The sequence below is a fragment of the Bolinopsis microptera genome, chromosome 4, assembly GCF_026151205.1.
Source record: "Bolinopsis microptera isolate Bmic1 chromosome 4, MBARI_Bmic_1.0, whole genome shotgun sequence".
In the NCBI taxonomy this organism is placed as follows: domain Eukaryota; kingdom Metazoa; phylum Ctenophora; class Tentaculata; order Lobata; family Bolinopsidae; genus Bolinopsis; species Bolinopsis microptera.
Genome location: NC_087075.1, coordinates 12,761,265 through 12,776,297, shown reverse-complemented (window position 1 = coordinate 12,776,297; position 15,033 = coordinate 12,761,265). Strand labels below are relative to the sequence as shown.

The 15,033-nt window shown below is 35.4% G+C and overlaps 1 protein-coding gene across 10 annotated transcripts in view; it reads left to right on the top strand.

Moving 5' to 3' along the window:
* The window catches only part of LOC134813895 (RB1-inducible coiled-coil protein 1-like), a 119,445-nt gene that overhangs the window by 80,079 nt on the left and 24,333 nt on the right, over positions 1 to 15,033 (top strand). For 6 of the 10 annotated variants that reach the window (XM_063821826.1, XM_063821819.1, XM_063821824.1 and 3 more), the window contains exon 12: positions 14,168 to 14,323. The exons of the other annotated variants lie outside the window; for them this stretch is intronic. In XM_063821826.1, coding sequence (XP_063677896.1) covers positions 14,168 to 14,323 — 156 coding nt within the window. The remainder of the gene's footprint in view (positions 1 to 14,167; positions 14,324 to 15,033) is intronic. 10 annotated transcript variants of the gene reach the window in all.

Genomic DNA, 15,033 nt, shown 5'->3' with positions numbered 1-15,033 from the left:
CTAATTGTGTCACATTGGGAAAGATTGAGTTGTGAAGCAGGCCTTGTAAAACTTCTATTTCTGCCTCTAAATCTTCACACTGAGAAATGAGGAGTAACAATATTATCCACGTGTGGTCGGTTGTAAATGTTGTTTTTGGAATTAAAGAAACTAGACCTACCTCATTGGCTGATGAAGATATTGTAACCACAACTAGGGCTACAAATAGAACCAACCCAACAGAACGTTTCATCGTTTAAAGGCTAAGAAAGTGCTCAGTACTTATTATTTTCGTTAAAAGTATTAATTTGAGCTACAACGTGCGAGTCTTGTTAAAACGATTCAAAATTAAATCCGCGTCCAGGGAAAAGATAATGTTGATCCAAACGACAACATGATTCTAAATAAAAGGATTATTACCGATTTATCATTTACTGCACCAAATTATAGACTAGGACTAAGTCAAGCTATCAAGGAGTATAGTAACCACCTCAGATCATGTCATCAACATATTTTATGTATCTAAAAATAAAATGGACCAAAATGAAAGTAGTGAAATCTGAATCACTATCATCGTATATAATATTTATATACGAACGAATTATAACGCTCGGCATTGCTGTGCTCAAAAGTGGGAACTTTTGATCTGGTTATTCGTTGTTTAATCAGAACTTTAATTAGAAGTAGCCTCAAGTTAGTCCTATCTTATTGGTAATAATTGGAGAGTCCTTGATAAACCATCAGAGAATCATCTGTCATAGAACGAATTATAACGCCCGGCATTGTTGTGCTCAAAAGTTGGAACTTTTGATCTGATTTTTCGTTGATTAATCAGAACTTTAATTAGAAGTAGCCTCAAGTTAGTCCAATCTTATTGGTAATAATTGGAGAGTCCTTGATAAACCATCAGAGAATCATCTGTCATAGAACGAATTATAACGCCCGGCATTGTTGTGCTCAAAAGTTGGAACTTTTGATCTGATTTTTCGTTGATTAATCAGAACTTCAATTAGAAGTAGCCTCAAGTTAGTCCTATCTTATTGGTAATAATTGGAGAATCTTTGGTAAACCATCGGATTTCAACGAGTTTTTCTAAATTTCATCATATTTTAATATATTACGGTGAAAATATAATTATCTTAATACCATGATGCAGCCCTGTTGGTTAAATAGGCTGTATTATAAGGTATTACAGCTGCTCCACTTAGGTTAATAAGACGCATAATGTTTAAGAGATTCCCTTCTTCACTTACCCTTTCTGGGCTGTTAACCTTCTAGAAATAGAACTGCCACCATATTTGCCATTCATTCCAGAAATAGGATAAGTTGAAGCACTGCACATTAATCAACATCTCCATCAGGTCTATAAATTATTCTGTTTACTTTTAGAAAAGTCCAAATTGCACTCCTCTTTAAATTGTAAAAGAGGTGAACCACTGCTCATTAATAAATATCTTAATTGGGTCTATAAATTAAGGCCCCTTTTCAACTTTGTTTTATATTATTCAACTGAAAAATGTCTAATAGAAATATAATCATTATGGGCCTTAGTTGAATCTGATTATTTAAAATTTCAACATTTTTCAATAAGAATAACTTGATATAAGCTTCATATTCTCTGGTATTTAATTTATATCTGTTGAAAGTGGATAGTAAATACTAAAAATTGCCCATATCTCGAAGTGATTTCGTTACAATCAAAATAACTTAATCACTTTTCAATATTTTTGCATGAAAATTTCGGAATCGATTAAGAATTGCAATTTAATCTTATTGTGGGTATAAGGTTTAGAGTATAGGGTGGTAATATTCGATTTAGGCCTCCAAAATATCGGGATATAGGTATTATGTAAGTATGTTAAAGTATATCCATGGGGTCAAATCGTCAAAATACCTTCATTTTAATATTCTTAAATATTGACAGCCCTCACCCCCGCCCCACATACAATTATTATACCCAATTAACATTTCAAAATTTTCTTAAAATAAAATGCTAGTAACATTTTTATATCATAAAGTATAAATTAGGATTATAAATATTAATTATAAAATACTCCGAATATAGATCTGGGAAGTAGCAACGAATTAAAATGTTCTTCTAGAATCTAACTGTATTGTTTGTTTTCTCTCTGATTAATCTAAGAAATAAAGCTGTTAACGAACTTTCAAACTAATAATTGCACATTGCACAACAAGTTAAATTACGGGCTTTTAGAAAAGTCCAAATTGCACTCCTCTTCAAATTGTAAAAGAGGTGAACCACTGCTCATTAATAGATATCTCAATTGGGTCTATAAATTAAGGCCCCTTTTCAACTATATTTTATATTATTCAACTGAAAAATGTCTTGCAGAAATATACCTTATCGGACCTTATTTGGACGGACATTACTTGAACGGACATAATTATGAACGGACATTAATATGAACGCTAGAAGGCGATCAAAACCATCAAAAATCCGAATTTTTTTCATCTTTTTTTTGAAGTTTTTTTAATTTTAGCAAATGATATTTAAATCCATTTTTCATACAGTAAGGAAGAAAAATACCTTGTTTTTATTGATTCAACGATATAGTTTAGTCTAATGATAGCTATTGAAATTGACTGACATTAAAAAGTTGTCACATGCTGGACAAAAAGTTCGAAATGGAAAAAATTTCAACGGACTTTAACTTGGACGGACATTAATTGAACGGACTTTATTTGAACGGACATTAAGATGAACGCTAGGGCCTCCAGCGTTCAAGTAATGTCCGTCCAAATAAGGTCCGATAAGGTAATCATTGTGGGCCTTAGTTGAATCTGATTATTTGAAATTTCAACATTGTTGAATAAGAAGAACTTGATATGAGGTTCACATTCTCTGCGATTTACATCCGTTGAAAGTGGATAGTGGATACTAAAAATCGCCCATATGTCTAAATAATTTTGTTACGATCAAAATAACTGAATCATTTTTCAATATTTTTGCATGAAAATTTCGGAATCGATTAAGAATTGTAATTTAATCTTATTGTGGGTATAAGGTATAGGGTATAGGGTGGCAATATTCGATTTAGGCCTCCACAATATCGGGATATAGTTATTAGGTAAGTATGTTAAAGTATATCCATGGGGTCAAATCGTCAAAATACCTTCATTTTAATATTCTTAAATACTGTCAGCCCTCACCCCCTCCCCACATACAATTCTTATACCCAATTAACATTTCAAAATATTCTGAAAATAAAATGCTAATAAAATTTTTATATCATAAAGTATAAATTATAAAAATGAATGAAATTTGGCTCGATCTGATTAACAGAATTATTAAATAAATGCGATAATGAACCTTCATTCGAAAAAATGAACATTAATGTTTTTTATTTAACATATTCCTCGAAAATGAGTGGTGATAGTAAGTCATACAAAAAGAAATTCCTCAATCAGGTAATCAGTGACTATAACTATAAAGGCCAACGTAAGTTGCCCCCCCCCCCCCCCACTGTACATTATACATTATTGGTTTTTAAGCGTAAATTGCGGAAACTCCCAATAAACCACAGCACAAATTGCAACTTTTCAAACAACTTGGTTCTTTTATATTGTTTGAGATATGGATTACATACATATTTAATTACCTACATACAATTTTTGTATTAGACCGAAATAAGGGTATTATACAGAAAACCGTTCGAATAGGCTACATTAAACGCCATTGAAGCTGCCTTAACGTTCGTTGCAGAATCCAGTAGGACATCTGATATGCATATCTCGCTCACAGCACGTACTGTCTACCCGAATGATACTGCCGTCACATTTCGTACCATGGGGTCTGTAATACTTTTCCCTGTTTGTTTTGCAACAATACTGTCCGTTGTAATATACATGTGGATTAGAGGAAGGGCATCTATCTGAAATATGATTATGATATTATGCAGGATGAAGGCTTCTAATGAAAATTAAACGATTGTTGATCGTATGATTAAAAATAATTTACACGCGAAACAAGAACAAGAAAAAAAAATAGGCAGTCTGAAGACACTATCTAATCTTAAACTAAAAATGAGACGAAGTCTCGTTAACTTCATTACTTAGACAAGTTTGGGTGTTGCATGATCCAGTTTCCTCAGCGTCCCCCTCACAGTCAGCACCTCCATAAGCTGGGGATGGGTCATTACAGGACCTACTCCTAGTTTGAGTCCCTCCGCCACATTCAGCTGAGCATTCTGTCCAATCACTCCAGCAAGTCCAGTTGCCGTTTCTTGGACACGGCTGGATGTTGCACACTTGACTTTCTCCAGTATTTCCCTCACACTGAGCTCCTCCGTGAGCTGGAGCAGGGTGAGTGCAGGTCCTACTTCGCATCTGGGATCCTCCACCGCATTCAGCTGAGCACTCCGTCCAATCTCCATAGTCACTCCATCCGCCATCAACTTGAAATAATGTATCAAAATATTCTACTCGAACTGTATATCTTATTTAAAAAAGTAAATCAGACATTTTATCTAGGCCAGTTCCTAGAACCTGGCCTTAGTTTGTAGATTATTCCATGGGATTTTTTAACTGCCATGAGTTGTGTGTATAGTTACACTTACACGGAGTCCGGAGGGACTAGACCTGTACCTCGGCAATCTACCTGTACCTCAGTGAACCGGTGGGTGAACGGCAGCTTGCTTGCAAGCTGTTGGGTACAGGGTGATGTAGTGTGCGAGTTCCCTTAATTGGGTGCGACAATACTCAGGGAAATCGGACTGGGGATCCGTCGGCCTGGTCTACTACCTTGAGCAACTCATTAAATGATTGTGTGGTATTGACGGGGATGCAAGCCTCAGTTTGTGTTTGTTGTTTTGATCTACAAATAAAGAAGAGTGTATATTGAAGTTCAATTAATTAAATTCTTTTGAATAAATAAAGGTAACCAATATGTGTCGAGATTATTATTTTTCTCTTATAGTTTATTCCATCTGATGTCTGATTGTATCACCATGTCTGTCGTATAATATAGTTTTTAGACGTAAGTGTTACTAATAAGCAGTTTAAAGGAAAATGAGAATTTTTTGTTGGAGAATTCTAAATTATTATAGTTTTATTTTTGTTTGGACAGCCGCTCTGACATTAGTAGCTAGTACCATTCTTGGTTACTAGTTGCTAATATGAGCGGGATATAAATACTTTGTTATTATTATTATTATTATTAGGTCTATTTTTGACTTGTTTTAATTCCATTGAGTTTGTATGTGTTCAAAATCTGTGAAATATTTTAGTGTTTAGGTAAAATCTCACAACTATTGTGCAACACTATATCATGCAGTCTCATCAGTTTTATTACCTGGACACGGGTTGGTATTACATTCCCTCAATTCGTCCATATCTCCCTCACACTGCGCTCCACCATGAGCTGGAGCAGGGCTGGAGCACTCTCTACTCCGTATCTGGGATCCTCCGCCACATTCAGCTGAGCACTCCGTCCAATCTCCATAGCAACCCCATCCTCCATTAACTTTGGAATAGTGGGTAATGAGTATCAAATATTTCTTATTCTTGGGCTTTTGTAGTGTAACTATGGTAACTTGTGTCTTGTAGTGTAACTATGGTAAGTTGTAGTGTAACTATGGTAACTTGTAGTGTAAGTATGGTAACTTTGAGATCTAAGCGAGATTCAATAATTTGAGGAGGATACATTTATTAATTAGTGATCGAAATTTTAAAAGCTTGGCCACTCTTACCTTCGGCCGTTTTAACATCTTTCTTGCAACAATCCTCATTAATTTTCAAGTCTTTCTGAATGCTAGAGATTTCCCTGTAAAAAGTTATCTTAATCTTTTGTTTATTGAAATCTTTCAAATCAATCAATTACATACGAATTGACTCTATGGAATAACAAACGTAAATCTTTTGGTTGATATTCAAGATTACCGTGGAACTCAAAAATGGAAGTGCTGGAGGATGTACATTTTAAATTATCCTCCTGAAATGCAAATGTATGGTAAGCCCATCTTTAATCGATGTTTATAGTTTCTTACCTCTTCAAGTTTTCTATTTCTTGTGATAAGGCGAGTTCCGCTTCCATTTTTTCATATTTCATCTCTACGTTCTGCAGCATTGAAATGTAAAGCAGGTCTTTCAGAACCTCGATCTCTAATTCTAACTGTTCCTCGCCCTGAAAAAATGAGAAGTCAGAATATTTGTGGTTTCACTAGGGAAGCTTTAGATCACTTTTGATGTGAATTAGGATGTTTTTGAGTGGCCAATAATGCATTATCAATTTGCAACATTTGCTCTGTTGTGAATGTAGGTTTGTTTTTGGAATTAAAGAAACTATACCTACCTCATTAGCTGATGTCGATGATATCACCGCAACAAGACCTACACACATAACCAACCCAACAGAAAGTTTCATCGTTGCTAAAGGCTATGAAAGTGCTCAGTACTTATTATTTTGGTTAAAATTATTAATTTGAGCTACAACGTGCGAGTCTTGTTGGAACGATTCAAAATTAAATCCACGTTCAGGGAAAAGATAATGTTGATCCAAACGACAACAGGATTCTAAATAAAATGACTATTACCGATTTACTGCACCAAATTATAGACTAGGACTAAGTCAAGCTATCAAGGAGTATAGTATCCACCTCAGATCATGGCATCAAAACATTTTATGTATCTAAAAATGAAATGGACCAAAATGAACGTAGTGAAATGTGAATCACTATCATCGTATATAATATTTATATACGAACGAATTATAACGCTCGGCATTGCTGTGCTCAAAAGTGGGAACTTTTGATCTGATTTTTCGTTGATTAATCAGAACTTTAATTAGAAGTAGCCTCTAGTTAGTCCTATCTTATTGGTAATAATTGGAGAGTCCTTGATAAACCATTAGAGAATCATCTGTCATAGAACGAATTATAACGCCCGGCATTGTTGTGCTCAAAAGTTGGAACTTTTGATCTGATTTTTCGTTGATTAATCAGAACTTCAATTAGAAGTAGCCTCAAGTTAGTCCTATCTTATTGGTAATAATTGGAGAATCTTTGGTAAACCATCGGATTTCAACGAGTTTTTCTAAATTTCATCATATTTTAATATATTACGGTGAAAATATAATTATCTTATGTCCATAATGCAGCCGCGCCCTGGTGGTTGATAAGGCTGTTTTTTAAAGTATTACTGTTGCTCCACTTAGGTTAATAAGTCGCATAATGTTTAGGAGATTCCCTTCTTCACTTACCCTTACTGGGCTGTTAACCTTCTAGAAGTAGAACTGCCACCATATTTGCCATTCATTCCAGAAATAGGATAAGTTGAAACATTGCACAACAATCAACATCTCCATCAGGTCTATAAATTATTCTGTTTACTTTTAGAAAAGTCCAAATTGCACTCCTCTTCAAATTGTAAAAGAGGTGAACCACTGCTCATTAATAAATATCTCAATTGGGTCTATAAATTAAGGCCCCTTTTCAACTTTGTTTTATATTATTCAATTGAAATATGTCTAGTAGAAATATAATCATTATGGGCCTTAGTTGAATTTGATAATTTAAAATTTCAACATTTTTCAATGAGAATAACTTGATATGAGGTTCAAATTCTCTGCAATTTACATCTGTTGAAAGTGGATAGTGGATAGTGGATACTAAAAATCGCCTATATCTCGAAGTGATTTCGTTACAATCAAAATAACTTAATCATTTTTCAATATTTTTGCATGAAAATTTCGCAATCGGTCGATAAATTTGCAATTTAATCTTATTGTGGGTATAAGGTATAGGGTATAGGGTGGCAATATTCGATTTAGGCCTCCAAAATATCGGGATGTAGGTATTAGGTAAGTATGGTAAAGTATATATGTGCACGAAAATTTATTTCAATATCCATGGGTCAAATCGTCAAAATACATTCATTTTAATATTCTTAAATATTGACAGCCCTCACCCCCTCCCCACATACAATTCATATACCCAATTAACATTTCAAAATATTCTGAAAATAAAATGCTAGTAAAATTTGTATATCATAAAATATAAATTATAAATATGAATAAAATTTGGCTCGATCTGATTATCAGAATTATCAAATAAATGCGATAATGAACCTTCATTCGAAAAAATGAACATTAATGTTTTTTATTTAACATATTCCTCGAATGAGTGGTGATAGTAAGTCATACAAAGGAAATATCTCAATCGGTCAATCAGTGACTATAACGGCCAACGTACGTAACATAAGTTGCTCCCCCCCCCCCCTGTACATTATAGATTATTGGTTTTTAAGCGTAAATTGCGGAAACTCCCAATAAACCACAGCAAAAATTGCAACTTTTCAAACAACTTAGTCTTGGTTCTTTTATTGTTTGAGATATGGATTATCTTAAATTTGATCCTTCGAACAGCTGTTGAGCAATAAAACGCAAACATAATCTTAGCAAAATGAATATATTTCTTTTATCTTCAGCATTTAATCAGTCACATAATCTGAGAATATCAATGGTTAGTATGAAAATGTCAAAAATTCTCATCAAAAATGTAGTAAAGTCTCAAAAAATTAATTTAGCATCTCGTCAAAATGGAATAGTTTAAAATCGGAACAAAATTAATGGCATATACTATAATAATGTGGAGTCTGCAGTAGTTCATTAAATCAAAAAAACGCAATTCAAAAATTGATAGACTGAATATATAAACAAAAAATTAACGATTCAAAAATAAAATTCGGGACACCATGAAAAATTAGCTTCCAGAAACGGAATTCATATTGTTCAGGCCAAACGGATAAAGTGTCTTCAATTTGTTAATATTAAACTGTTCTGACTTTCTAATATTATCTGGGGATGTAGAACACAAAATATCAAAATGGAAACTTTCATTGAAATCAGATCTCTCCCTCAAATTATGAACTGAAAAAAGATGTGGATTACAAATTTAATTACCTTTATGACCTCATACAATTTTTGTATTAGACCGAACTAAGGGTATTATACAGAAAACCGTTCGAATAGGCTACATTAAACGCCATTGAAGCTGCCTTAACGTTCGTTGCAGAATCCAGTAGGACATCTGATAGCCATATTTCGCTCACAGCACAAACTGTCTACCCGAATGACACTGCCGTCACATTTCGTACCCTGGGGTCGGTAATACTTTTCCCTGTTTGTTTTGCAACAATGCTGTCCGTTGAAATATACATGTGGATAAGAAGCAGGGCATCTATCTGAAATATTATTATGATATTACGCAGGATGGAGGCTTCAAATAAAATTAAGCGATTGTTGATCGTATGATTAAAAATAATTTACACGCGAAACAAGAACACGAAAAAAAATAGGCAGTCTGAAGACACTATCTAATCTTAAACTAAAAAAGAGACCATATCTCCAAGTCTCGTTAACTTCATTACTTAGACAAGTTTGGGTGTTGCATGATCTGGTTTCCTCATCGTCCCCCTCACAGTCAGCACCTCCATAAGCTGGGGATGGGTCATTACAGGACCTACTCCTAGTTTGAGTTCCTCCGCCACATTCAGCTGAGCATTCCGTCCAATCACTCCAGCAAGTCCAGTTGCCGTTTCTTGGACACTGTTGGATGTTGCACACTTGACTTTCTCCAGCGTCTCCCTCACATTGCCCTCCACCGTGAGCTGGAGCAGGGTTCGTGCAGGTCCTACTCCGCATCTGGGATCCTCCACCGCATTCAGCTGAGCACTCGGACCAATCTCCATAGTCATTCCATCCGCCATCAACTTGAAATAATGTATCAAAATATTCTACTCGAACTGTATATCTTATTTAAAAAAGTAAATCAGACATTTTATCTAGGTCTATTTTTGACTTGTTTTAATTCCATTGAGTTTGTATGTGTTCAAAATCTGTTAAATATTTTAGCGTTTAGGTAAAATCTCACAACTATTGTGCCACAATATATCATGCAGTCTCATCAGTTTCATTACCCGGACAGGGGTTGGTATTACATTCCCTAAATTCGTCCATATCTCCCTCGCACTGCGCCCCACCATGAGCTGGAGCAGGGCTGGAGCACTCTCTACTCCGTATCTGGGATCCTCCGCCACATTCAGCTGAGCACTCCGTCCAATCTTCATAGCAACCCCATCCTCCATCAACTTGGGGATAGTGGGTAATGGGTATCAAATGATTCTTATTCTTGGGCCTTTGAGATAGCGAGATTCAGTAATTTGAGAAAAATACATTTATTAATTAGTGATTGAAAATTTAAAAGCTTGGCCACTCTAACCTTAGGCCGTTTTAACATATTTCTTGAAAGGACCCTGGCAGAACTTTCTCATGACACCAAGTAAATTGTTGGAAAATTAGATAAGTATGTCTGGTATGTAACGATAAATTACGGCATTTTCAGGTTTAGTTTTGAACTTACATTACGGTAAAATCTCCTTAAAACACAGTTAATTTTAATTCATCCCAAAAAACTATAAGTATTCATACCTATGTTCGTATTCAAGCTTATCGTCTTTGTAAGGTAATCACCGACCGTCATGCTACCGTGCCCTCTTCCCGCTACAATTCCATCTACCTCCACAGCCATGCTAACAAAAATCCAGGTGTCGTCGCTTATGTTCTCGATCTTAACTGCCTTGAGTTGCCCGATTTTTATATCATCTTCGAAGGAGCACTGACTTTGAGATCCTTCAGAACGGTCTGCCGAGCAGTCGTGTGGGAAGGTTTCACCTTCAGTTCCGATCAGGGTAAAAAGATAGGCGCCGCTTGCAGTTCCTCCGTGATGAGTACCAGTACCAGTTTGTTGTATGATAGTGTACACTACATTTTCTCCTGAATAAGTTGAGATCAGAAAGGACCCTGGCAGAACTTTCTTACGACACCAAGTAAATTGGTGGAAAACTAGATAAGTGTGTCTGGTGTGTAACGATAAATTACGGCATTTTTAGGTTTAAATTTAATTTTGAACTTACATTACGGTAAAATCTCCTTAAATCACAGTTAATTTTAATTCATCCCAAAAAAAATTAAGTATTCATACCTATGTTCGTATTCAAGCTTATCGTCTTTGTAAGGTAATCACCGACCGTCATGCTACCGTGCCCTCTTCCCGCTACAATTCCATCTACCTCCACAGCCATGCTAACAAAAATCCAGGTGCCGTCGCTTATGTTCTCGATCTTCACTGCCTTGAGTTGACCGATTTTTATATCATCTTCGAAGGAGCACTGACTTTGAGATCCTTCAGAACGGTCTGCCGAGCAGTCGTGTGGGCTGGTTTCACCTTCAGTTCCTATCAGGGTAAAAAGATAGGCGCCGCTTGTAGTTCCTCCGTGATGAGTAGTGTAATATGTAGGCTGTTTGCAGCAGTTTTAGAGTAGTTTTAGCAGTTGTGTAGATTGTAATTTAGTGATTAATATGACCGTTAGTAATGAGTGTAGATTTAGGTAGTTAAGTGACCACGTGGTATCACGTGGCGCGTGTCGATAACGCATTTCTGGACACGTTAGGATTAGTTCTGGAAAAGCTCTTTAGGTGACGTGTTTAATCAAAGTGTTAACCGCTGATCTAGAACGCCCAACGTGGCCCGTCTTGCCACAGTTTAAGTTGTGATTGTTGATAATATCTTTATATTCATCATTCGAACGTTATTACTCGATTCAACTGTTTCCTTTGTTCAACTCTAGCTTAGGACCGAATTGTAGCATTTGAACCGTTTGATTCACAGTACCGCACTTAGTTGCATGTATGTAGTAGTCATATCAGAGTAATTGGCAATACAAGTTATCGTGATTGTCGTATTAACGTAGAGTTCAATACTTAGTTATTGTGAGTTATTGCAGTTGTCAGTCGCTACAACGACTGAGAGTATAGTGTGTAGTGAGAGACTTGTGAGCAGGCATTGTTTACCATTGGTACGCCTCGGGAGGACTGGTCTGGTTGCCCACCTTATTTTACACTATCAGTACCAGTACCGGTTTGTTGTATGATAGTGTACACTACATTTTCTCCTGAATAAGTTGAGATCAGAAAGGACCCTGGAAGAACTTTCTTACGACACCAAGTAAATTGGTGGAAAATCACAGAAGTGTGTATGGTGGGTAACGATAAATTACGGTATTTATCACCTCTCTCTTGGGCCTTTGAGATAGCGTTTATTAATTATTGATCGAAAATGTAAAAGCTTGGCCACCAGGGACATAAGAAAATCGCGATTATTTTGCCCAAAAATCGCAATATAGCGATTTTAACAGACTATTCATAAAATTTGTCGCAAATAATGGGAAAAATCGCGATTCCGCACATGCCGCGATTTCCTTTTGTCCCTGTTACTGTTAGCCACTCTTACCTTCGGCCGTTTTATCATCTTTCTTGCAACAATCCTCATTAATTTTCAATTCTTTCTGAATGCTAGAGATTTCCCTGTTAAAAGTCATTTTAGTATGCGAATGATCTTTTGGTTGATATTCAAGATTACCGTGCGACTCAAAAATGCTTATACTGAATTATGAAATTGTAAATGATCCTCATAAAATGTTTTGCCAAGCCCATCTTATAAGATTTCTTACTTCTTCAAGCTTTCTATTTGTTGGGACAAAGTTTCTTTAGCGATCTCTGCCTCCAGGTTAAATTTCATTGAGGTGCAAAGCAGGCCTTGTAAAACTTCTATTTCTGCCTCTAAATCTTCACACTGAGAAATGAGGAGTGACAATATTATCCACGTGTGGTCGGTTGTAAATGTTGTTTTTGGAATTAAAGAAATTAGACCTACCTCATTGGCTGATGTCGATGATATTACCGCAACAAGAGCTGCACACATAACCAACCCAACGGAACGTTTCATCGTTTAAAGGCTAAGAAAGTGCTCAGTACTTATTATTTTCGTTAAAATTATTAATTTGAGCTACAACGTGTGAGTCTTGTTGGAACGATTCAAAATTAAATCCACGTTCAGGGAAAAAATAATGTTGATTCAAAGGACAACTAAGTAAAGATAATGCTGATCCAAAGGACAACTAAGTAACCCCCTAGAACGAATTATCGCACCCGGCATTGTTGTGCTCAAAACTCAAAAGTTGGAACTTGTGATCTGAAGTAACCTCAAGTTATTCCTATCTTATTCGTGATAATTGGGGAATCTTTGATAAACCATCGTATTATAACGATCTTTATAAATTGAATCATATTTTGTATTATTACGGTGAAAATATAATTAAATCTTAATACCATGATGCAGCCCTGTTGGTTAAAAAGGCTGTATTATAAGGTATAACTGTTGCTCCACTTAGGTTAATAAGTCGCATAATGTTTAGGAGATTCCCTTCTTCACTTACCCTTTCTGGGCTGTTAACCTTCTAGAAGTAGAACTGCCACCATATTTGCCATTCATTCCAGAAATAGGATAAGTTGAAGCACTGCACATTAATCAACATCTCCATCAGGTCTATAAATTATTCTGTTCTATGTTAGCCATTCATTCCAGGCATCAAGTGGCTGTAATTTGTAAAAGATGAAAATTGAAAAAAGGTGATATTTTGCCAGAAACAGCAATTTTTCTAAAAATATTCCACACCCTATAGTTTATAAATGACGTTTTTACTTGACAGGAATGAGGCGTTTGAAAAAGATGTGAACCACTGCACATTAATAAATATCTCAATTGGGTCTATAAAGTAGGCTATTTACTTTTAGAAAAGTCCAAATATATATATATAATTTGCCCATAAATTCTGAACTGATAAAGAAGAGCATGATCTTGATATTTCAACACTAACTCTCGCTTCAATGACTTAAGTGTACATCATCTTTGTTGGGTATATTTTAATGTCGAAGCGTGTACTAAATGTAAGAATTTAATATATAATTAATATATTATTTATTTATTCACATCCCACCGTTCGCTTTCAGGCGAGGTGTGAATACAATACACCTCTCTAAATACTAAAACTAGTCCACCCGACTAACACGTGTCTACACTCAAAACCATCGATACACTTACTCCGCATAACCCACTAAACTTACACCCAAATCCAACGGTTTTTTTCGACTAATCTAAATTACAATATCCCAAAGAAATGCTAACTACACTAAGCCTCTGCTGTAACTGGCTTACCACATTACACCAGGGACAAAAAGAAATCGCGGCATGAACATAATCGCGAAATCCTTTTGTCCCTGCATTACACTAATTAAATATATAAATATATTATATCGTTATTCACATCCGTTCAGGCGAGGTGTCAAGACGAAGTAGCTTCACAAGCCGCTACAAAAGCTGGGGGAGGGACCTGATAGAGAGGACAGGGAGGAGGAAAGGGGAGGAGTCGGACAAACGGTCCACCTTCCACGATCAACTTCATGGCCACTTCCTGACTACGCTATTTAGAGGTAATTATTACTTTTTTAGAGGTAATTATTACTTTTTTAGAGGTAATTATTACTTTTTTAGAGGTAATTATTACTTTTTTTAGAGGTAATTATAACTGTTTTTAGAAACTCAACTTTTTCAAACACAACTTTAAATAACGTACTAAAAATACAAATTATACATTGTTGATAACAAACGAATATTTTTCATTATTTAAATTATTGGTTTCCTTTATTGTGTATTTATATCGGATTCTAACTACCGGGTAATAAAATATGAGCTAATTTATTTATTTGTTATGAATAAGTAAATAATGAATAATTAAATAGGTATCAGGGGCTATTATGGTAACTATGGTACGGGTAAACCGCCCCTAAAATGTCACCCACCCCTAAAACGCCACTCTTGATTGATTGGATCAAATTACTCAGGCTTTTCCTAAGATGCAATGCATACTCATATTTCGTTAATAGTTGATGTTAATAATTAACAAGTGCCAAAACAAGAGCTATTATCGCACACCATGCGAACAAAATACAAATTTGACATTTTAGGGGAGAAAAAAATTACATTTTAGGGGGCATATCATAGGTTTACCATAAACTAGTAAGTACCAAAAACCGTAGTTTTTGACATTCAATTTTGCTAAAAGCAGTCAAATCTAGTCTATAGAGAAGGTCAGATCGATTACTGGGTTGGATTAGTTAACTACAGGTCACTAAAATTGCCA